Source organism: Anas acuta, chromosome 5 (genome assembly GCF_963932015.1).
Source record: "Anas acuta chromosome 5, bAnaAcu1.1, whole genome shotgun sequence".
NCBI lineage: Eukaryota > Metazoa > Chordata > Aves > Anseriformes > Anatidae > Anas > Anas acuta.
The window spans coordinates 7,643,822-7,665,955 of NC_088983.1; the positions used below are offsets into that span (position 1 = coordinate 7,643,822).

At 39.5% G+C, this 22,134-nt stretch overlaps 1 protein-coding gene across 7 annotated transcripts in view; it reads left to right on the plus strand.

Moving 5' to 3' along the window:
• Positions 1 to 22,134, plus strand: part of SYNE2 (spectrin repeat containing nuclear envelope protein 2) — a 189,988-nt gene that overhangs the window by 122,100 nt on the left and 45,754 nt on the right. For all 7 annotated transcript variants that reach the window (XM_068682523.1, XM_068682516.1, XM_068682522.1 and 4 more), the window contains 16 exons: positions 1,156 to 1,257; positions 2,328 to 2,447; positions 2,609 to 2,809; positions 4,376 to 4,549; positions 5,124 to 5,255; positions 7,271 to 7,467; positions 8,524 to 8,656; positions 9,591 to 9,773; positions 10,222 to 10,368; positions 12,056 to 12,232; positions 13,901 to 14,056; positions 15,667 to 15,816; positions 18,163 to 18,333; positions 19,062 to 19,195; positions 19,524 to 19,728; positions 21,831 to 22,010. In XM_068682523.1, coding sequence (XP_068538624.1) covers positions 1,156 to 1,257; positions 2,328 to 2,447; positions 2,609 to 2,809; positions 4,376 to 4,549; positions 5,124 to 5,255; positions 7,271 to 7,467; positions 8,524 to 8,656; positions 9,591 to 9,773; positions 10,222 to 10,368; positions 12,056 to 12,232; positions 13,901 to 14,056; positions 15,667 to 15,816; positions 18,163 to 18,333; positions 19,062 to 19,195; positions 19,524 to 19,728; positions 21,831 to 22,010 — 2,562 coding nt within the window. The remainder of the gene's footprint in view (positions 1 to 1,155; positions 1,258 to 2,327; positions 2,448 to 2,608; positions 2,810 to 4,375; positions 4,550 to 5,123; positions 5,256 to 7,270; positions 7,468 to 8,523; positions 8,657 to 9,590; positions 9,774 to 10,221; positions 10,369 to 12,055; positions 12,233 to 13,900; positions 14,057 to 15,666; positions 15,817 to 18,162; positions 18,334 to 19,061; positions 19,196 to 19,523; positions 19,729 to 21,830; positions 22,011 to 22,134) is intronic.

The window sequence follows — 22,134 nt, forward strand, 5'->3', positions numbered from 1 at the left end:
AAATGCACATCTTGTTTCACAGCACCTGTTAGACGTGTCAGTGTTAATGCATTTGAGTTACAAATGAGCCATCTATAATGCTCTTTCTTTTTTTTTTTTTTTGGTACTAAACAAACTTGTCTTGGTCTCTTAAGAAGCAAATTCATTTTGCTGTTTACAGTGCTGACTGCCTTAGAGGCCTTGTTCACAGTAGAAAATTTGCATGCAGAGAAGGTCGAAGTAACTTGGGTTCCTATGTATGCTAATGTACAGGCTAAAGCAAGTTTCTGTGGGAAAGAATTAGGCCAGGGAGGGGTTTGTATATTCTTTCTGCTACTTTGTGGACTCAGGACTGATCAGGGTTAGTATGGTGCCATAAACTCTGTTTGTTGTTCACAGAATATTTGTTATGAGGGACAGGCTTCTTCCCTTTTGGTGTAATGTCTGGCACTGAGCTGCTTATGGCTATGCATTGGAGGTTGATTTAACCCTTGGTATTTACTGTTCCTTGAGATTTTGTGCCACAGTAACAGTAGCCATGGTTTTGTAAAGTTGCATTTCTGTTGTTGTTCTTCAGGAAAGCAGATAATGAAAAAGTTTTCTATAGATTCTTGTGATAGACTAAATCTTCTAGCTATTGCTGAAAAATAGTCAGATCAAGTATTCTTTCTGAAGAAAGGGAAGAATAACCTAGTCTTTGAAATACAGTTTCCACTGTTCATCAGAACTCCAGTGTGCTCATCATCTGCAAGTCAGGCCACCTCTGTGCTGTTGAATAATAAAATAAGTCCTTTGAAGAGCACTGGGATGTTGTCTCCAAACAGGAGCAGGGCTGGTCTTGTGATGTAGAATCCATTGAGTTCCATCAGTTGGCAGTAATGGGCTTATTTTCTCATTTTCAGAAGAGAAGAATTTGTTTCTCTGTTAGTTTCACAGATCTTTACAGTCACAGAGGATCATTGTGACAGAGTAATCTCCTTTCTTATACTTCACAGACCAGAGAATTTCCCTCTCCAAATTACAGCTTTGAGACCTTAATGTGTATTTTTTTGGTTTGTTTTTTAAAGAGCAAAATCGCTTTTGCCATAAGAGGTAGCCATTTTGTTTGCTGTGTAATTTTGTCTATTCATTACTATACTCCTGATGTGTGATATACTTCTGATGTTTCTTTTGCAGAATGAAGTCAGACTACTCTATGATCAGTTAACTGAGAAAAAAGCTACTCTACAACAATGTTTGAATGCAATATGTGGCCATAATATTTCTGAGCAGCTTCAGGTAATTTAATTCAAAGGAAAAGAAAAACTTATTAGCTAATGTTTCCAGATTTCTACAATTTACTAAGTTTCATATTTTCTAAAGTTTGAGTCTCACTTAGGTTTCAAGAATGGGGAAAAGAGAGAGTTCAGTATTTGATACCCCTTTCTTCTTACTACATCCCAGTCCATAGCTAGACCTAATTCCAATCCTTTTAGCAGCTGGAGTGGATGAACCAGTCTCTCCACAACCTCTCAGAGCAAATAAACCCCACACTATAGCAGGGAAGAGAACAAGTTACTTAAAATGCAGCATTTAACATGTTATGCCTTTTTTTTTTTTTTTTGCAAAACTATATAGCTTTTCATCATGGGAATAGGACTGCAATATCCACTCATTCAGCAGTTATGAGCACTTTATCTTAGTGTAGCATTTGACCAGTTAAGGTCTTGTGCAAAAATTTTAGGGATTAGCAGAGAATTTAAAATGAGCTGACTGCATATCCTTTCCAGAATGGTCATGAGCCATCTATTTACTTGCTGGTGGAGCAAAGAGGGGTTCCCAAAACATTTTTGTTACAGGCTCATAACCATGTTTACAGACACGATTTTCTGCCAGGCTGAAAGCTATGCCCAGAACTTCTGAAGCCCCACGTAGGAGCTGTTGCTTTAGGTATATCCTGTGAAATAACCACTCTTGTAAAAGGAATGTCATCAGTACGTAACTTCCCTTCATTCAGACAGAACTTGTGCCAGTCCATCTCTTAATGAATCTTTCCAATTCATGCAAAAAAATAGTATTTTCTGAGGCCATGATTCCTTTTAATAGCTGCTGTAATGCATGTACAATGCATGTACTGAGACACAAGACCTGAATTCTCTTCCTGGTTGCGTCATGTAAACCCAATGAGCTGTGTCATGAGCAGTCTTGTCTATTTAGCTCATAAACTTGTTAGATTATGGTATGTCATTGTCAATTTATGAAGTGGTCATACAGCAGAGATCCAGCCCCTGGATCTTCTGCACAGCTAGTGATAATGTGAAGTCTAGAACACAACTCTTTCTAATACCTCCTGTTGTCTTTAATTTCAGAAAACAGATGTCTGTGCTTTGGAGCTGCAAAACTTTGAGAACCAAGTAGCAAAACTGAGAGGCTATGGGGAAAGATTTCAGTTACCTGTCACCTTAATCCAGGAAGTTTATAAATTAGAGGTAAAAACACAGTATGGTTTCCACTTATTCAGCAAGGTTTGATCTTTCTGTGCAAGGTATTTTTAGCATCAAAAAAATGATAGTTATTTTGCATTCTGGGAATGAGTGGTTTGGTTTGTAAGATTCATTTCTGTCCTAACTAAATTATGTTCATGTTATAGGATGTTTTGGATGACATGTGGAGGATTCTGAAAGCAAAGTATGTGGAGCTGAATTCCCCTTCCATCAGTGAGAACCAGTATGAGGACTTACTTCGTGGGTTTGCAGAGTTAGTTGCTATTGGACAAGAGAAGGTTGCACAAGATGCAAAGCAGCTAACAAAAAGCAGGGCAGCTCTACAGTCTTACTTGGAAAATCACAAGGTATGGGATGCTAATCACAGTACTGCTCAGATCAGCATAGCAGGAGCATTATTTTCTGTAACTGGTTGCTCACAACTGTCATGGAGAAGAGTTACTCATAGGAGAGGGACCAGAGTACCTGCAGAAAATGATGAAAAGCTTTCAGTTAACCAAAATTGGATCTCTCCAAGAAGGACAGTTTATTACAACTAGTTTTCATAATAAATTAAGGTTGGGGTATCAGTTGTGCCAGTCTATTTAGTACTACTGCTGTGGCTTACCTCAGAACATATTGATGTATGATGAAAATGCATGTCCTTCTGGCTTTTGGTAATGAGATTGCTGAAGTTGCAGTCTAGCAACTGAAAGCTGAGGCTTTGCATTCTTTGCATTCTTTGCATTCTGTGCCCTCATGATCTGATGGAGGAAAATAAGCTGTAACAACTCTTTTTTTAGGGGAGGATAGTTTAGGTCCTCCCCTTGGAAGCCTGGTGTCTCCTCTACCCAGCTGCTACATGTTTGATGGAATATCCTGAGAATGCACCTGCATCCTCACTGTTCTGCTGCTTGGCAAGAAGCCCTGGCCAATACTAATCACAGGAAGACATGTCTGTCATGTCAGTATCTTGATTTAACTGCTTCATGTAGCTCAAGCTCCTTAAAGAATTGCTTCAGGATGCTAAGCACTGCAAATCACTACTCTGGAGTCATAGGAATGATGTTTTGTCATTTAGTCAGAAATTGCCCTTAGCAGAGTAAAATGTTAAGAATTTATTTACAAAGGAAATCAAATATAGAATGTATTTGCACTCCAAATTTACACACACTCATTTACAAAAATAAAAGAAAACAGCAAGAGTAATTTTTCCTGCCCTAGTTATCAAGACTTACCAGGATGCTCACAGGGTTACAGTCCTTAAGTGAAATTCTTGTACTAGGTATTAGTTCTTAGTTAAGGTCTTGATTGAAGAGTATGATCTTGCATACTCAAAGGTTTTTTTGTGTTTTTTTTTTTTTTTTTTTTTTTTTCTGAGAGAAAGTATCTTACTGAGATTCATCCCTTTCCTGGGGGCTCAGCTGAGCCATAACTAAATCAAACTGTTACCTCGCAGTTATCCCAAAATACTTATGTGCCCTACCTACTACTTCTGATCAAACCCTTGATGCTTGAAGTCATCTCCCATCTAAGTGAAACAAACTGAATAATGGCTATCTGAGGATGATGATAATTACCTCACATTAAATTCAACTTGTGTATAGTTAAAACTTCCTTCCATCATCTTCCTCCAACATCTCTGTATTTTATATGAACTGAAGGTATAAATGTAGATTATTTTATTTTTTATAAGTGTATAAATGAAAGTAGTGTATGCAACTCATCACTGGTTATTGATTGACTGTAAAATCACCAGTAACTGCCATCCTGAGTTGATGCAGAGTTTGAGTAGAGGGTTCCTGTTCCCAGCTTTGAGAGGTCCTGAAGCTGGCTTCTCTTCTCAGTGAGTCTTATCTACCTTCTCCATACTCCTGCATGATTTCTCTTAAAGAGCTGGCTTTAACTGTTGTTTGTTTGTGGTTTTTTTTCAGGACTTTTTCCACAACCTCATGACCCACATGGCTTTCATGCAAGCATTTTCCGAGAAAGTGTCTCCCTCCATCCTACAGAAGAGAGAAAAATTCTGGAGAGAGCTGGTGAATGAAGTCAGATTGTTGGAGCAGAAGGCCAGTCAGTATGGTATACACTTAGAGAGCCTGTTAAAGGTAATGAACCAAAGAAACCCAGGGTAGAAGCTGGAGGGAAGGAGGAGACAGGTTGCATACAGGGGAAGCCTTTCTGTATCTGTGATTCTTCGGGTGGAAGTTCTTCTTTCACATCTCCATTGGATGGCAAATTGTTCTGTGTGTTTCAGTAAACTGTCAATTTCTTTGAAAAAAACTCTGGAAGAGGACATTTCAATCCATTACTCTGATGTGGGTGGGACTTTATGACTTGTTGTAATTTTAGAGTGCGTGGGCTGACAGTAGAACCTTTTAGGACATAAAAATACTGGTACTGCTTTAAAATAAAATCTGAAAAATGATTTAAAAACACCACTAAAGAACAAAAAATTGTGTACCTCTTTAAAATTAGACATCTTGAAGATATTCAGTGAATTATTTCATCTGTGATAAAATCATCTCACTTTAATATTTCCATATGTCTTATCTGTTTACGTGTTCTGTTTCATTGAAACAAGAGCTACTGATACTAGAATAAGCATTACAGTTTCAGTCTGACGTAGCAAAAATGCACAGATAGATATGTGTTATATTAATGACGCAATGTATTTTTTAGGAATGGACAGAATTTGATGATGAATGCCTAGCTTTCAGTAAGGAGTTAGAGGCAGTTAACTCTACGTTGCCATCTGTTAATTTGGTTGAAGAAACAGAAGAAAGATTAATGGAAAGGATTGCACTTCTCCAGGTATTGATGTGTCTGCCTCTCTGACTGTTTATCTTTGGATCTGTAGGGCTAGAAAGAAAGATTAATTAGAATATGAGGAGATGCCAGTTTGCAGGGCACTGCTTCCTTTGTGTCCGTGTCTGTGAGTGGATGCATGCTGAAAATTTCCATGTTCCGTTTAAAAGTAGTGAGGGATTGGGCAGCTAATTTCAGCCACGGTCTGCAAGTTCACCTAAGTAGGAGTAATGACTATAGCTGCTTTAGAACTTGGTCTTAAATGCAAATACTTGTGAATGGTCCGTAAAGCAGAGCAGTGTGAAAAGATGGCACACAGGCTACATGAGTCACAAGGACAGCCAGGAACTTTGGGATGAACACAGAGCCACTTCTCTGTAATTCAGGAATGATCTTGTCATGATGTAAAACCTGTGGAAGAGGAGTTCAAGCCAGTGCCTTCAAATATTTATACACCTGGTTGCAATAGAAGGCCTACTGGTTTTAACAGCTCCTTCTAAAATTCTGACTATTCAAAATGAAATGTCCTGATTTCCCTCTGACCAAAGAGAATACATTTCTTTTGTAGAGAATGGCAAATAGGCTACTGGCTTGTTCCCAGTTGCAGCTCTGATGGCAGAGCTATACCTTTATTTAGAATATCAAGTCCAGTTTGAAACATTTTATCTATCTTTAAAATATATGAAAATATAAAAACAATCTTTATGGTTGTTTTATAAAATTAAGAAGAAATAGTATTCGATAAAGTGGTGTATCCTCAGAGTGATTTGCATTCCTGAGAGATTTGACCTTTTATGTCTTCAGAGGACCTAGTCTGTTGGAAATTTTGGAATTAGTGAGTCTTTGGGTCTATAATAAGTCCAGTTTGATATTTAGATTCATAGACTGTAAAGACAAAAAGAACTACTGTGATTTAATGTAGCTGACTGCATAAAAGAAATCACTGTACGTTCCCAGAGAATTCTGAGCTACAGTTTATCTTTTGAAATAAACTAGCAGTAGATAATAATCACAGTGGCCCTCGGGTGCTTTAGATGCCTGTCACAGTGAGATGGGAGACATATAATATTTGCATAGCCATTCATTGTGAAGTTGTTTGCTTTCCTTTATTTCGTAAGTTCTTAACTAGCCGTTCACTCTTAAGTCTTTATTTTACTTTAATGACATCAGAAACAAAGTAGTAAGGCTTTAGAAGATTTTTTTGGGATGACTCCCAGCAGTGGAGCTTTGCAGTTTCAAGGACAGAGCAGAATAAAATTCTCTGGGGTTTAATTCCTGTGAGACAATTATCCCTATTAATAATAAATATTGTATAACCACTTCTGTCTGGAGAGAATTGAGAAACTTGCATATCATACAATTGCTCCTTTCTGCCTTCTCCCTAGGGCTGATCTACTTCCTGTTTCTTTTTCTTTTTTTTTCTCCCTCTTCTTATTTTGAATTTCCAGTGAAGTGTAGTAATGGTAAAATGATGCTTTGTTTTTATTCAGCTCTCTGAGCAATCCAAGCCACTCTTATGACTTCGACTTAATGTCTTCACTGTTCACTCTTCATTTCTCCCTACCACCATTATTCAGTAATTACCCCAACAGCTTCTTTTAAAACTTTGGCAACGTTTTAAAAATAGGATAGAGACAGAAGCCCTACTAAGAACAGGAGTGTAATAATTTTCTGCTGGGGACAATCATATGTTCAGACAATGCAGCCAGGTCTGACAGATATGGTTCATCCATAGCCTGAAGTTTACGTGTGTCAAAAAGGCCCAGAAAATCATATCAATTGTTCTGATTAATGCATAAAATTATGTTGAGATCTCTTTTGATCTATCAAGAGGGAACTGAAAAAAATAAACCATATCCCTTTTACATGTACTAAAGTACAGATTGCTTCGTAATGGAAAACAAAATACATGGCAGAGGAAATGTGAGATTAAGATGTTAGAACAAATGGTATGTATTTTGATAGCCATGTTTTCGATTTTTAAAATGTTATTGTTTTGCAAACTTCCCATATTCTGATAGCAAATCAAAAGCAGTGTTGATGGAAAGCATGCCCGGCTATACCAGATGGTGAAAGAAGGGAAGAAATTGCTGACTGCAGTGAGCTGTCCAGAAATCACAAGTCAGATTCGGAAGCTGGAAGAGCAGTGGTTGTCCTTAACTAAAAAAATTGGCAATGAACTACACAGACTTCAAACATTACTCCAGCTCTTGGTCAGGTGGGTTATAACTCAGAATGCAATTTGAGATATCAGCTAGAAATTAATTTGTAACATTCTATAGTTGCATTTTCTAAATATTGATATAAAAGTAATAAATGTTATACTGCCTTTCACTTAAAACTCAAAAAAAAAAAAAAAAAAAGCAGTAGTGATCAGAAAAGTGGTATTGTATTACACAGGTGATCTTCTTGCACTCGCTTGACTTCCCACTTCATTTTGTGGGAATGCTGTTTTGATTGCTATCATTGCAAAGTATCTAGGCGAGTTAGCTGCATCATGCTGCAGTTCCTGTACTGAAAGTGTTAACAGAAGCTCTGATCCTGCTGCCGTAAGCATTTTTATTATGAATGCAAAGTAGCCTTTATACCCATACAAAGGCATAGTGCACCAATCTGCATGTACACGATCCCCCTTATAAACTCTCAAGACCTGGTAGAAATGCTGTCTCACCCTGCTGTTTTTTGCTCCCTGAAGGGGAAAGACCCAGGTATGCTCTGTGCTTTCACAAGGCCCAAGCCAACTGTCAGCTGCAGTCCTGGCAGTTCGGGTGGAGGCAGTCTGGAGCTTTACAACCCCATCCACCAGGCAATGCACCAAGCACAGCTCTCCCTGCACCCAGTCTGTGTGCTCTGAGCCCAGTCTGCCTGGACCAGTGGTGGAGATGAAGCATTCCTGGATTTATTGGTATTTAGTCCTGCTGTGTGTTCTGTCTGCACTATATCTTGCAGTATGTGCAAGTGATTTTGACTACCAGCAAAACTGTTTTCACCCACTTGAGCTTGTCCTAACATCTGCTGGGTGAATATGGAAAGAGGATGTTTTCAGAGAGAGCAGACCAACTGAAAAGAGCTGCTAGGGACAGACTCTTGTGTATCTGTAGCAGAACTGCTGTGTTGCACATCAGCCAGTGCTGGTGCTGTGCTCCCATAAGAGTTATGTAGCTGCATAGGTGTCAGAATACCTTCTCACAAAGAGAACAACTTGGAGAATGAGAAACTCATCCTAGACTCAGATAGGAGATAAATGTTTGTGTGTTTTGTTTTCTCCTTTTAGCTACAACAGAGACTCAGAGGAATTAATGAAATGGCTGGATTCTGCTCAGCAGAGAATGAATTTTTGGAAGGAGCAGTCTCTCAGTGTGTCGCAAGACCTTCCCACCATCAGGGATAACATCAACAGCTTGTTTGTAAGTCTGTTATCCTACCGGTTATCCTACCAGGTTGAGATGGTATATCATGACTGCCAGGAAAATGACCCTTTTGACTTTTTATTTATATTTGCCATGACTAGAAGCTGCCTACAGAATATGACACAGAATGGCTGCATGCCCCAAAGATACTGCATTACCTGGATGGGGAACCAGGAGGATGGGAGGCCAAAAAAAACCTTCTTTCAGATAGTTAGGCCAGCCAGAGTGCATAAACCAGAATGGGATCCTCTCATAGAGAGTTCCCAGTTGCAACATATCACAGCCAGTCAGGATCTCGTATGCGTGCATAGCATAATAGTATGGTTTCTCTCTTGCTCCTGATACCAAATACCAGATACAGCAATTCAGCCCAGCTGATGGACCATTTACCAGCAGAGGTGGACTCAGGGAGCAGGAATGAAGTGGATGTGTCTGTGAGGTTGGTCAGCCAAAGTCAGGGAAGAGAAACCCTATAAAAAAGCAGATTCTGAATTGCATTTCATGTCTTTGCCTGCTCTCTGGTGCTCCCCTCATATGACTAGCCAGGAGATTGAGCCCCAGAGTGAGACCTGACAGAGGGAGTCTTGCACAGTGGGAAAGCAAAGTGTTGTGAAAGATGGACACATAGGTGTGAGCCGGACAGAGACTTGAGTGAGGACTGAGGTTGCTCCCTTGACCACTGTGTGGAGATGAGGATATTCCCAGTCCCTATAGAGCAAGAGGTAGTATTCAGCATTGTATCTCGATGGGCAGGAAAGGACCTTACACAATGCCATAACATGTTGAGTTTAGGTTTTCTGAACTTTACAAACTTGCTAAAATCCATTTGTTGAAACAGTTCATCCCGTGACATGAAAACCTGGTTTGTCTTCTTTATTTGAATAGATGTATAAATATTTATCCTCTCTTAAAATTCTCCCATGCACCTCAGACATTCTCTAAGGAAGTTGATGAAAAATCTTCCCTGAAGTCTTCTGTGGTGAGCACTGCCAACCAGCTCTTTCATGTGAAGCAAGCTGATACTGCAGCACTTAGGTCATCTTTGGCAAAGTTTGAGCAAAAATGGGGAGAACTGATTACGCAGCTCCCAGCTATCCAAGAAAAGCTTCACCAGGTGAGGAGAAACTGCTGCCATCTCTCAGTTCGAGCTGAATAATTACTTTAAAATGTTGCTACTGGCATTCAGTTGGCTGCTGTGTGATATCTGCAAAGCACCTCTTTCTTAATTAACTGTCTGTCTTGCTTTCAGAATATCCCCAACGTTATACTGCTGTTTAATTATTGCAGTGTTCTGTCTATGCTGTTTTGCACATATCTATCATCTCTGCACTTTTATATGAAAGTCCATTACAATTAAAAATGGTTTTATTTCAAATTTCTGATTTCTGTAACTTTTTAAAATTTAAGTCTTATGCCCCTCTGGAGCACAGAACTCAGTTTCAAGTTCATACCCTGATAATTGCAATTATAAGATCTGAGCCCTCCTAAAAATACAGATGTCATCTTCCTTGATATCTCTAAGAAGCAGAATGTGGATGGTTCGTTATGTGTTTTACCCCTAGCTTCAAATGGAAAAACTTTCTTCGCGGGAAGCTATTGCTGAGCTAATGACCTGGCTGGACCATGTGGAACAACAGAAGGGACACGAAGAACCAGTAAATTCACAAAGCAGTGCTGCCCATGTCAGAAATCTCCTTCAGAAGTACAAGGTAAATGAGAAGCTGAAACTCCAGGGTTAACTTGTGTTTCTTTTGCTGTCTCAAGCATGGAAACAGCCTGTAGGCACTGTTATATCCTTACCCCTGTGCTCAGGGTTCCCCAAACAGCCTCAAAGGTGCTTTAACATCTTCTGTTATAAAACCATTTTGTTTCTGTGCCACACAAAATGCTGTCTGCCTTGTGACACAGATACTGCCAGCTGTGCTGTATTCTCTGTTTCCTCATTCCATTCCATCTGTCTCACCCCCATCTGTCTCACTCCTCTCTCTTACATTCAGGTTACCAGATGTGTTGAGTAGGAAAGCTTTGCTTACTTAAGAAGCTAGTCTCTGCATTTGTGCTGTGTTTTAGTCTGCATTTTCAACAAGGAATACCTCATAATTTTGGATCTCCACAGTCAGCATCCATTTAGCAAGAGAACAAGGATTTTGAGTATTATGTTTCTTCAAAAGAAATAACCTGCTGGGAAAGAGGTCGGATGAATGTCTCTGCAGAGATGCTAGAGCAGGCTGTTGGCTCAGTTTATATGCTAAAGCTCCAATGGCAGAGGCTTATTGCCCCAGCCACAGGAAGGGCTCAAGCCATTCTTGTAACTCTGTACATGTCCAAGAGGCCAACCTCAAGGCACAAATCCCTACAGAGATCTTTGTTTTGACCTTGTGGAACTACCAAGTGGTCCTCTGTGCTCAGACTGTAAAGCATTTGGCCAACCTATGGTGGCTGTGGTTCTCAGATACTTTTATACTGCGCATAATGCAAGTGTCAAAGTATACATTTCTTTCAAAGTACCTTAGTTTAGCAGATATTTAGCATTTTGTTCATTATCAGTTGGTTTTGCAGGTTGGGAAATGTTGAGGTGCTGCTTTTAACCCTTTGGATATTTAGAGATCAGTTTGTAGATGCGCCTTCTGCACTTGCAAGCAATGTAGGGATGTGCATGCTGAGGAGAAAGCTGGGATAACGGTCACAAATTCCCAAAAGGAAGCAGCTAAGGCTGTACCTCTACTGGAGGTCTGCCTAATGGCTTTTTTTTTTGGATACTGCTAGATACAGTGAAGAGCTCTTTCCTTCAACCATCTCCCTGCCCTAAAAGACCTTCAAAAAAAAAAATTAATCCTTTTTGCTGTGTGCATAGTTTCTGGCTTGCTTCTACAGGCAAGGCCACTGCTACTGGAGGACACCTTCTTCTCAGATATTCTGATATTTTGTTCTGATATCAGTTATTCTGATTAAGGAGCACAAGATCTTATTGCACCATGCTTTTATGACTCTCACAAGTGTAGAAAGGCCTTGGTATTAGCCTAATCTGGACCCGTGGCAGTGTAACGATATTGTTTAATGGATAAAATACCGGGTCTGGTACCCCTAGGTTTTATTCCTGCACTGGCATTAGCTTGCTCTTATCTTGAGCTACCAATGTAATGGTAGTGATTTCCTGCAAAAGTTTCAGTGAATGGAAATAGCTACACAAATCTAGAACGGTAAAAATGGAGAATCAATCCTAAAGCCATGTCTGGTCAGATCCATTTCAGAAAAATTATTTAGGCCATGGATCAAAATAATAAGCCATGAATGTCTCATAACTGTGCCTCAAAGCATTATTGGAACTGATCAGATTAAAACTGCCAAACTAATTGTTTTATGTATGTTTGTTTGTTTATTTTTAAATCCCTCCAGGAATATATGATGGAAATGAACTTTAAACAATGGATGGTAGATTTTGTTAACCAGTCACTCCTGCAAATGAGCACTTGTGATGTGGAAAGTAAGCGGTATGAAAGGACAGAATTTGCTGAGTGTCTTGGAGAGATGAACTTGCGGTGGCACGGGCTGCAGGCTTCTCTGAGCAGAAAGGTTTGATTGCATTTCATTGCTTTCTCTCCTGCAACTCTGATCTTGCCAGTGCCAGTGCTCTGTATTTGGCAAGCAGCCTTTCTCCCTGAGCCTGAAAACACTGTAGAACACAGTGAGGTTCGCTGTGCTCTCTGCTGTTTGGCCATCCTGCTGTCTCATTGGAAGCCTATGGAGTAGTCTAGTGCATCAACTACCAGGTAGTGTCCAAGTACCTAAACTAAGGTCTGGGAGAGCAAACTCCCCTGTAACTTGAAAGAATGGAAAGGAGACAAACTCTGCTCTTGAGGACAGCCTAGGATTTACCCCAGTTGTTTATATTAGGTGGAGAAAAATAGGTTTCTCAGATGAAGAAAATGCAATCAATGATGTGTCAACAAATATAATGATAAAATTATGAAGAAGGAAGAATTCAGAATAGTGTTTGCAGGGGAACCCTGCAAAAGTTGTGGCATTGAAAATTTAATGGGAGAAAACACTGGGTGGTTTGTGGAATTGAGGGTAAACTACGCTGGTTCATACAAACAGCCAGACCCTGCTTAGCAAACACAGCACCAAAAAAGCAAACATCCCCTCCACATACCATAGGATGGGAATGAGAAATACAGATCTATTAAGCCACCACCCATTTTCCTGTTGTAGCTGTTTGATTTGCTTAAAAAGTAATTATTAAGAAATGTTGACAGCCCTGTTCAGATGTAAATGCATGGCAGTGCTGGAAAAGGCACAGCTGGGGGTCTGTTCCCAGCCCTGATCCATCCCTCAGGAGTCAATGGAAACAGGTTGCTCTGTGTCTTTGTCCTCCTTCTGCAGCAATGAGAAATGCTTTCCCAGTGGAGTGCTTTGAAGATCAGCAGCTGATAGGCAAACTCAAGGTGCAGCCTAATTATAACAGTGCATCTTCTGTGTTTCTCTGTAGAAAATACATTTCTAGGAGTGCCTTTGCTATGGTAAGACTAGAAATAATCCATGCATCCAGAATTAAATGCCAGTGCTTGGGTGCCTCAGTGCCTAGAAAAGCCAGTGTGACTCATGCAGCATGGAAAAGACCAGAGGAAGGGCAACATCCAAAAATGCAAATGGAACCCTTGTACCATGTTCCTCTTTCATCTGTTCCTCTTCTGAGCTTGCAGAACACTGGGACAAGCTGCCCTCCCTGATGCAAAAAATGTTGATCAAACAGAATATTCCCAAATTTTTCTGACTCGGAAAGTCTCCTGAAACATTTCCAAGTGAAAAATTCGGTTCCTGCACAGTGATGAAAGTTTTGTGGGAGAAAAGGTTATCTTCTCTGTTTTCAAGGAACCACATTCTAGTATTTAGTGGATTCTCAGGGCTAAGACTGAAGATATGAGACTTTTCCCTTGCTTGTAACCTTGCTTGTCAGTAACTTTGTCAGTGGGTTCTAGGGCAAATGAGATTTTCATACTCTGTATGATCTTGCCAAGGTAGACAAGGCCCCCAACATCTCAGATGCACAGTCTGCCAGCTTCAGATCCCACAATGCCTTGTTCCCTTTCAAAACATTTATATTCAAAATACTTTTTACATTTACATTCAAAGTATTATTTAAATAAAATATTGTAATCTCAAATTTAGTTATGGAAGGGGGAACCCTGTTTCTTCCCACCTCTAGATTTAAGTAAGTTAAAATATTTCTGAAACTTTCAGATACAAGACCTGGAACACCTTTTGGAAGATATTACTGAAAATGAGAACAAAGCACAGACTCTACACAACTGGCTGGAAGCTCAGAGTGATCGACTAAGATCTTTACAAACCCCAGAAAGTCTGATGTCTGCGCAGAACACATTAGATGATTGCAAGGTAAAGCATTATGTGTGGATTATTATTGTCCAAAACGTATGAAACACTTTGCTGAATCCAGCCTAAAGAGCTGCACAGATTTTAACAGAAAAACATGTAAAAGAAGTTGCTGTTTCCTAGAAGAGTAATATAGTGTAACTTCAAAGCATGGTAAGTTTTGCTAGTAAAGACCTAGACCCACCAATGATGTGAATTGCTATTTTTTTTTTTTTCCTCCATTTGAAGACACACCTACTGTTGTTTCATGGTGTTTGGAATGTGCAGCAATATTATAGAACATATTCTGAGATGACTTCAAAAGAGAGAGTTCTCTTGGTTCGACACAGCTATGGATAAAGCTATTGTTCCATTAATTTGAAGAGCTCTGTGGTGGTTATGTTGTGGGAACTGCACAGTCTCATTTGGAAAAGTAGTAACTGTCCATACTCCAGCCCTAGAATGTAATCTCTGTGCACCAGCCTCAAGAATCTAGGTATACTTCGGTTTTGTTGAATTTTTCTAGGCACCGGGCTCCCTCAAAATTAGAACAGATGCAGCCAGCTAATAACTGAATCCTATTACTCTGGCAGTCTGCTGTTTTCGTTCAGTACAGTATTCCATTTCTATTTTTTTACGCTGAATATTTGTTCTTTCATTTCCATGGTTACATGTCTCTCTCTCATAGTAGGCTGCTATTATTCCCCAGAGTGTTCTGGTATACACTGAGTTACTCATCTCCCTGAAGCACTCTGAAATGCACTGAAGGGTCCAAATGGAAGAAAGGCACGGGGTATCTTTGACTAAAATACCACCCTACTCACAGCAAAATACAGTGCTGAGATGCAGGTGGCTAAGATGTTTAATTACAATTTTTTGCTCAATAAAAATGAGATCAAAATTTGATTATGTTTTGGGGACAGTAGTTGCGGGGAAAAGGTCATAACTTAATGTGTTGTATTACAGGGAAATGTCCGTAGTGTGTATGAGTATTTACTCATGTTGTGAAAAAGTCACTGATGAGCTTTATCCAGCATGTCAAGACTAAGAACCTTGCTGACTGTGTTGAGGAAGCTATTCTCCCAAGCATTTATTTTAGTGGTTTCTCTCCCATGAGAGAAAGTCTCTGACTAAGCAGGCAAGCAGAAGATAACTTCCTAGAAGTTTTTAGGATGTTGGGTACTTTTCTCCTATTGCAATGTCAGTTCCTATCTTTCTGGGTCTCCTGGAGCAGAGGAGGACCTGAACGCTAACCGGCCTGAAGAAAAGTTGACCTGCATTAATGTAAAAACTTTCTATGTCTGGAGAGGTACAGAGAGGCCTGCATAGTGGCTGAGGAATTAGCTCTTGCAGATTTCATTTCCAGGCATGATGTCCAGTGCTTATGCTGACACTAAATGGACTGGTTCTAGCTCCAGCTGCAGGAGGACTGCCTAAAGCAGCTGCTGTCATTTTATATACCTGTAAAGAAGTCATTGTGAATCAGTTGTAAAATGGTGGTGGTGATGTATGGCTGAAGGGGCTGGTTTTAAAGAAGGAATGTTTATCTAAACTCCTCATATAGAAGAGTTTTTCTATAGTCTCATTAAAAGATCTAATTTATCTTCATTTTCTCTCTCTCTTTTTTTGTCTAGGACCTAGAAAATCAGCTTGCAACTAAATCCAAAATGCTCGATGAGCTCATACAGACTGTAGCTTTAAATGAAAGTGCAGAACAATCCCCGGAAGCTGCGCCTTTCAGGATAGCTGAGCTGTGTGAAATGAGGGACAACGTTGTCAGCCAGGTAAAGGGTTTGATTGCATTCAGATTTCCTCATATACATATTCTTTCCACCAGTATTCTTAATCTTCTTCATGAAATGGCAGGAGCTGGTGCAAAAAAATTGTTAAGTATTCTTGAACTTAACCTTCCTAAGAACTTCCTTTTAAGTCTCTGCCATGCCAAAAGTTAATGTGTCCAAGGATGAGAGCAAGAAAAAGTCCACTTTCAAAGCAGTTTGAATACAGGGGGAGAAAGGACAGACCTACACCTGCAGTTTAAGAAAATAAAGAAATTGCATTGGTATTTTTCTGTTGAGTTAAAAATGGACATCTTCAGCTTTCTGACTCAATCTGCTTTTCAAAAAAATACTCTGGCCTTCTTCCTCTGGAGTATGTCATTGGAAGCTGCCTACACCTCTGCCGTTCTCGCTGGAGCTTTTCTACTTCTCAGCTACTCTTTCCTCTATAAACATGGATGGCTTTCCATATCTCAAACCCTACATAGTCCCCAGAGGCTTCAAGAAGAGACAAGGCAAATTGGTTTTCCATGCAAACTGGCTCCCCAGCAGTCTGCATATGTAGTTGCATTAGCTTTATATCTGAAACTGATCTTTTCTGTCTAGATATAATCGACAGACACAGAGGACATAATAATGACTACAGTTAAGGATTTGAATTTGTGATAATAAATAGCCATATATTGGAGAGGATTATATGTGATCCAGTGATTGTATTTGTAGTTAAGATTCCCTTACATTTTTATTATGAACACTTTGCTTTTGTTCTTCAGAACTTTGTGAAACATGAGCCCTTTTGCTTGAACGCTTCCACATGAGGTGTCAGTCCAGGATGAGGTTACTCCTCCTTGTTTTATGTTTAAATAGAGATGATGTGGCTGTTCCACAGCTAAAAAACTGAGAGATTTTTGTATGTGCATATGATGGAAAAGGAAAGTTTTTCATTTTGTTGCAGAGCTGGGGGGTTGAATTTGTCAGGATTAAGCAGCCTAGTGCTTTTTTCTAATTAGTCACAATGTTAGTATTTTTGTGACTTAAGTATTGAAATTAGAAATTGCAGATTGTTCTTACAATCTAGTTGTCTGCATGTATGATGAAACGCAGAGTGCAGCTTTCTTCCCATGGCTGACTGGCCTCAGCAGGAGCCAGGCTGTGACTTCAAATACAGGTCTCAGGAGGTGTGAGACCTTGCTTGTACTGTCTGTAGGCTGATCTTGAGACTGTGAGTCTGTGGCCCAGAGACATTTCACGAGCACGATGTCTTTCCATCTTCTTTGTGTGGGCAGTAATTAGCTGCAGGCTACAAAAAGCAATTAGAGTTTCCTCCCACCTCCATGATTCAAATGAGAATAAGGTTGATTAATCCATCTACTCCTGTGTGCCTGGAACTGTGATAGTAGGATACGATGATTAATGCAGTCTATTTAACATGCACTGTGGTTGAGAACAGTCCTCATCTTCCATTGAGTGGATGCATAGTTAGAACTGAAATCTGGCATCTGACTTTGCCAGGTCCCGTGGAAACATGCCTCTTTCCTTTCCTGGTTTGCATGTTTTTCTCAAAGCATCTGGTACTAGCATGACTGAAAGCAAATACTGAACTAGATGAATGTTTTGTCGAACTCAGGGCATGTGTTGTGTGCTTACCTGACACTGAAAGGTAAAAATGAGAAGTCACTCTGAAGATCTGCAGTTTTGTATTTGTAATGTCTAGCAGTATGTGGCAAATGGAAAACTTGCTTGCCCCAACGCAGATTAAGCGATTGTAATAATGAAAGATGCAAAGAGTAAACAAAGAGGATATTTCTCATTTTATTGTGTATGAAAATGCTATAGTTCCTAGATTGTAGTTTTGTTGGGCCTATATTTGTAGAGCACAATTGCATACATGGGGTGATAGCTCTCTGGAGTGTTTTAGTAGCATCTCCTTTTCAGTAAATTTTGAATAAATAAAACTTGATCCGTGGATCAAACCGTCTGCTTCCTAAGAATATTAAGGCTCTCAACTTCCTCCTACTTCAGGTTGATTTTGGCATCAAAGAATAAGCAGTAGATTGTTTCAGTACTTCCTTTTTTTTTTTTTTTAGTTTTTGGGGGGGGGGGGTATTGTGGCTGGCAGAAAAGTGCTACCTTGAAACCAAGTAAAATTTTTATTTCCAGCAAATTCTTTTACTTCTCTCTAAATACTGTTTACTGCTTAGTTTGAAGCCTGCACAATTCATTACCAAGTAGAAGAATACTTTAAGTTGTGAAATTCTTGTGGATTGTCATGAATTGAGTATTGAGCTGAGATTTAAGTCAGTTTAAAGGTGATTTATATGTGAGACAGTAACAAAAATGGTTTGTTTGCAGGTTGCACAGCTAAAGACCTCTATGCAGTCAATACTGGAACAATGGAGGGTGTATGATGAAATTTATGCAGAAGTCAGCCTGATGATGACAAGATATTTGTACTGCATAGACCAGTGCAAACCTTCTGTGCTGTCATTGGAAGCTTTGAAAAAACAGGTTAAAACTCTGCAGGTAAATCTACTGGAGTTGTCTTACTTCTGTGCTTCCTTCTGTGTCTTTAAACAAACAAACAAAATGCACTGAAAAAGAACTACACATTTTTTTCTCAAGGAAATTACTCTTTATTGTAGTGCCAGTGAAGTCAGTGGAAATCTATTTATTTATTTATTTATACCTTATGTTTTTACCTTATATTTTACCTCCAGAGTTTTTCACTCTCAGCTGGGGACAAATAATAAATAGGAGGATCTGGGTTACCTCTTTACTTTCTTCACCCTCTTTATTTATAATCTGGATCAGATCCCAGATATGGTCCATGGCAGGAGTCTGTAATCACCTGTCTCAAGAAGGAGAACACAAAGCTGGGGACAGGAGCTGTCAAGGCAACTTTACTGCTAATAGATATTTCCATGAAACAGCAGCCTAAAAGGAGACATTTTGATTTCTAGTGAATTTGTTTTATAAATTCAAGTCAATGTGTTTCTTAACTGAGCTGTTTCCTCAAGAGCAATAAATGACCTAAGTTTAAAATAGGCTGCTTGAACAATTTTCATATTTGGACCGTGTCACCTCTCTTTTATTTTTTTAATTTTTAAGATGAGGTGTTAAGTTTTTCACGGGCATTTTAGTCTGTGCTGCAAATGCGTATCATTATCGCTACCGTATCCCTTCCAACCTAAAGGGGAAGCTATGCTTAGGTCATTTGTCTCCACAACTAATTATGATAATCCATTTTGCAGTCTCTTCAAGACGAATTGGAGAACAGTGAAGAAAGTTGGGCCAAGTTCCAGGTAGCTGCCAGTAATCTGAAGAAGAACTGCTCCCCATCCTTTGCAGAGATTATCGACCAGAAGTGCACAGAGGCAAACACCAGGTACACTTGCAAAGAAAGACCCCCAGTTATTAGTATTTTTAAAAATAAGAGTTGCTCAGTAGGACTTGAACGTATGTCAGGTTTTTAAATCTCCATACCTCTGTTAGCAATACTCTGCTGTCTAAGAGTACCTGTGTGAAGAGCAGCTGATGCTACTGCTTGTTTCGTGATGGATCACAGAGCACAAAATGGTGCTGTCAGCTGGCTTTCAGTAACATGACTGTGAATGCAAGGAAACTCCCCCAGGAACCTTACACCAAATCACATTCTGATCCGTGAAGTGAATCTAAAAGGAAAATATACTTATTACAATTTGATATGTTGGCAGGTGGAGCTCAGTAAATGAAGACATCACAGATCAACTACGGACAGCGAAAGCGATCCTGCAGCTCTGGGAGCCCTTTGATATTTTATGTACTGAGGCTGCAGCCAAGTTACAGCAACATGAAGAGCAGTGCACTCAGCTCTTGGATGCTCACATGCCTGAGGATAATCTGGTAGAAACCCTGAAGCAGAGGATACAGGATATAAAGGTTCATGAATATGTTTCTGCTGCCTTATACAAGCCAGCATGTATTTACAGAAGCAAACAAACACAACAAAGCCAACAAATCAAAAGAACACCTTCTTTTTTTCCCTGCCCCCTACCCCAACCCCCAAAGTTCAGTCAATGGAAAACCTAAAATCTGACTTTTTTCCATTAACAGACACCTTTGTGTTTCCTTTAAATACTTTGATTGGATTCTGAGGCCAAACCGAACTAGTGTTAGCATAGGATGAGAGGAGAGCAAAGGGGAGCAATAATATTCACATCTTTGTCCCTTTCTGCTTTACAAAGAGTCATTCTATGTTAGAAAGTATCATTAAACCAAAAATTATTTAAATCTATGGGGCGCTGCTTGTGAGGAGAGATGACATCCATTAGAAAAATAGCTGACAAAAAAGACCAGTTTTCCAGCACATAAGACAATCCTGAGGTCTTATACAGACTTCTTTAAATTGTTTTTATTTGATTTTGGTCCTTTTTTTGACCTGGTCAGATAAGTGCACAGATTTCTGAGCTCATTAGATCCTTCCAGACAGTTCAGACTTCAGGTAAATGAGAACTCATGCTGAGACCAGAGGGTACATTTGTCTCTTTTAGGTAGCAAAGCTGTCGTTAGATTCTGACATTTTTGGTTTCTTCAGACTGCAATAAAGAAATACAATAATCCTTATTTCAGGACAGAGCAATGATTCATCGTGCTTTATGAACCCATTTGGAAGAAATCCAAACTATCCGATTTTGCATGTAGCCAATTAAAAAATTTACATTATGGGAAATAGAACATGTATAGTTCTTTCTGTGTCAGAAACAACTGACCGCAGCAAAACTTAGACCAAAGCTTATTTCAACTTTCTTCTTATCTATGAATGGCTGTGACACAAATTTGTAAACATGTCAGTAAAGAGGCATCACAATTTCTGGACTTTTTTGAAAGAGTTTTGCAGCTACTAAGCATGGCATCACTATTCAATGTACAGTGTAAGAACTCAAAATGGGTTTTCTTATGCGAGAAGTGGTAGGACATGAGAAAACCCCCTCAAGTTGCACTAGGGGAGGTCTAAATTAGATGTCAGGAAGAATTTCTTCATGGAAAGGGTGGTTAAGCATTGGACCAGGATGCCAGGGAAGTGGTGGAGTCGCCATTCCTAGAAGTATTTAAGAGATGTGTAGTTGTAGCTCTTAGGGACATAGTTTAGTGGTGGACTTGGTACTGTTAAGTGATGGTTGGACTTGATGATCTTAAGCATGTTTTACAACCAAAATAATTCTGTGCTTCTATGATTTGCTAAATTGCTAAAGCAGTAGTTTACAGAGCGATCCATTCCAAAGGCAGGGGTCAGGAACTAAGAGCCATATTGGTCTTCAGGGAAGCATGTCTGCTCTTTGCTATCAACCAGAAACCTTTGTTTGTTACTCACAGAAAAAACAATATACAGTGACAAAATCAGGGTGAGTCATGGCTAAAGGTAAATGACAGTTGTAGAACTTAGTGAATTTCAGGATAACATCTGGCCTCTCTTTGTCCAGGTCAAAAGAAATAATGAAGCACATTGAACAAGTATAAAATGGTTTGGTTTTCTTTTTTTCTTTCCCTCCCTGCCCTCTCCTTTTCTTGCATTTAGAATTTAATCTCATAGCGTCACTTCTGTAGTACAAATAAAAACATAGACCTTAGTCACTGAGGAATCTCAGGTACTGATATGTTCTTACCATGATATCATTTCTCATCTACAGCACGGGCCAGTTTCTTCATCTGCTAGTGTAAATCAAGTCTGTAGAGAGGGATATTCTAATTTCTCTTCCTAATCTTTTCTGTAGCAGTAATAAAGCCCACTGCCTGAAGTCACCGGTGTTCTATTGAACTTTGAACTGTGCCTTTCCCAGCACTAGAGTCAATGGATGCTATTCCCTTTATCCTCTGAGTGAAAGACTGAAGCTTTTACCATAGCTGAATTTGGCTCGCAGAGGAGATCGACAAAAAGAGCTTAGTTACAGCAACAAAAGATACTAAATGAAAGTGGCACATGAATGAAGATCTGATTCATTTGCTGACTTTTTTTTTTTTTTAATTTCTCCTTCTCTCATCAGAATTTACAGCATGGCCTTCAAAACATAGTGGGATGCCGTTCCCAGATTTCAGAGTTGGCTAATCAGATAAAACAGCAAGCTGGGACAGCTGCACAAGCCGTTCTGCTGGAGAAACTGCAACCACTCCAGAGAGCATCCTATTTGGAAACGATGTTGCAAAGGAAGTTAGATGAATTTGAGGTATTGTTATGAATAGTAAATTAGCTCTCAATGTGAGATAACTTCTTCACTAGAGCCCTGTAGCTCTTGAATTGAAATGAAATTTCAGTAAAATAAAATTTGATGGGACGGTCAACCATGTAAA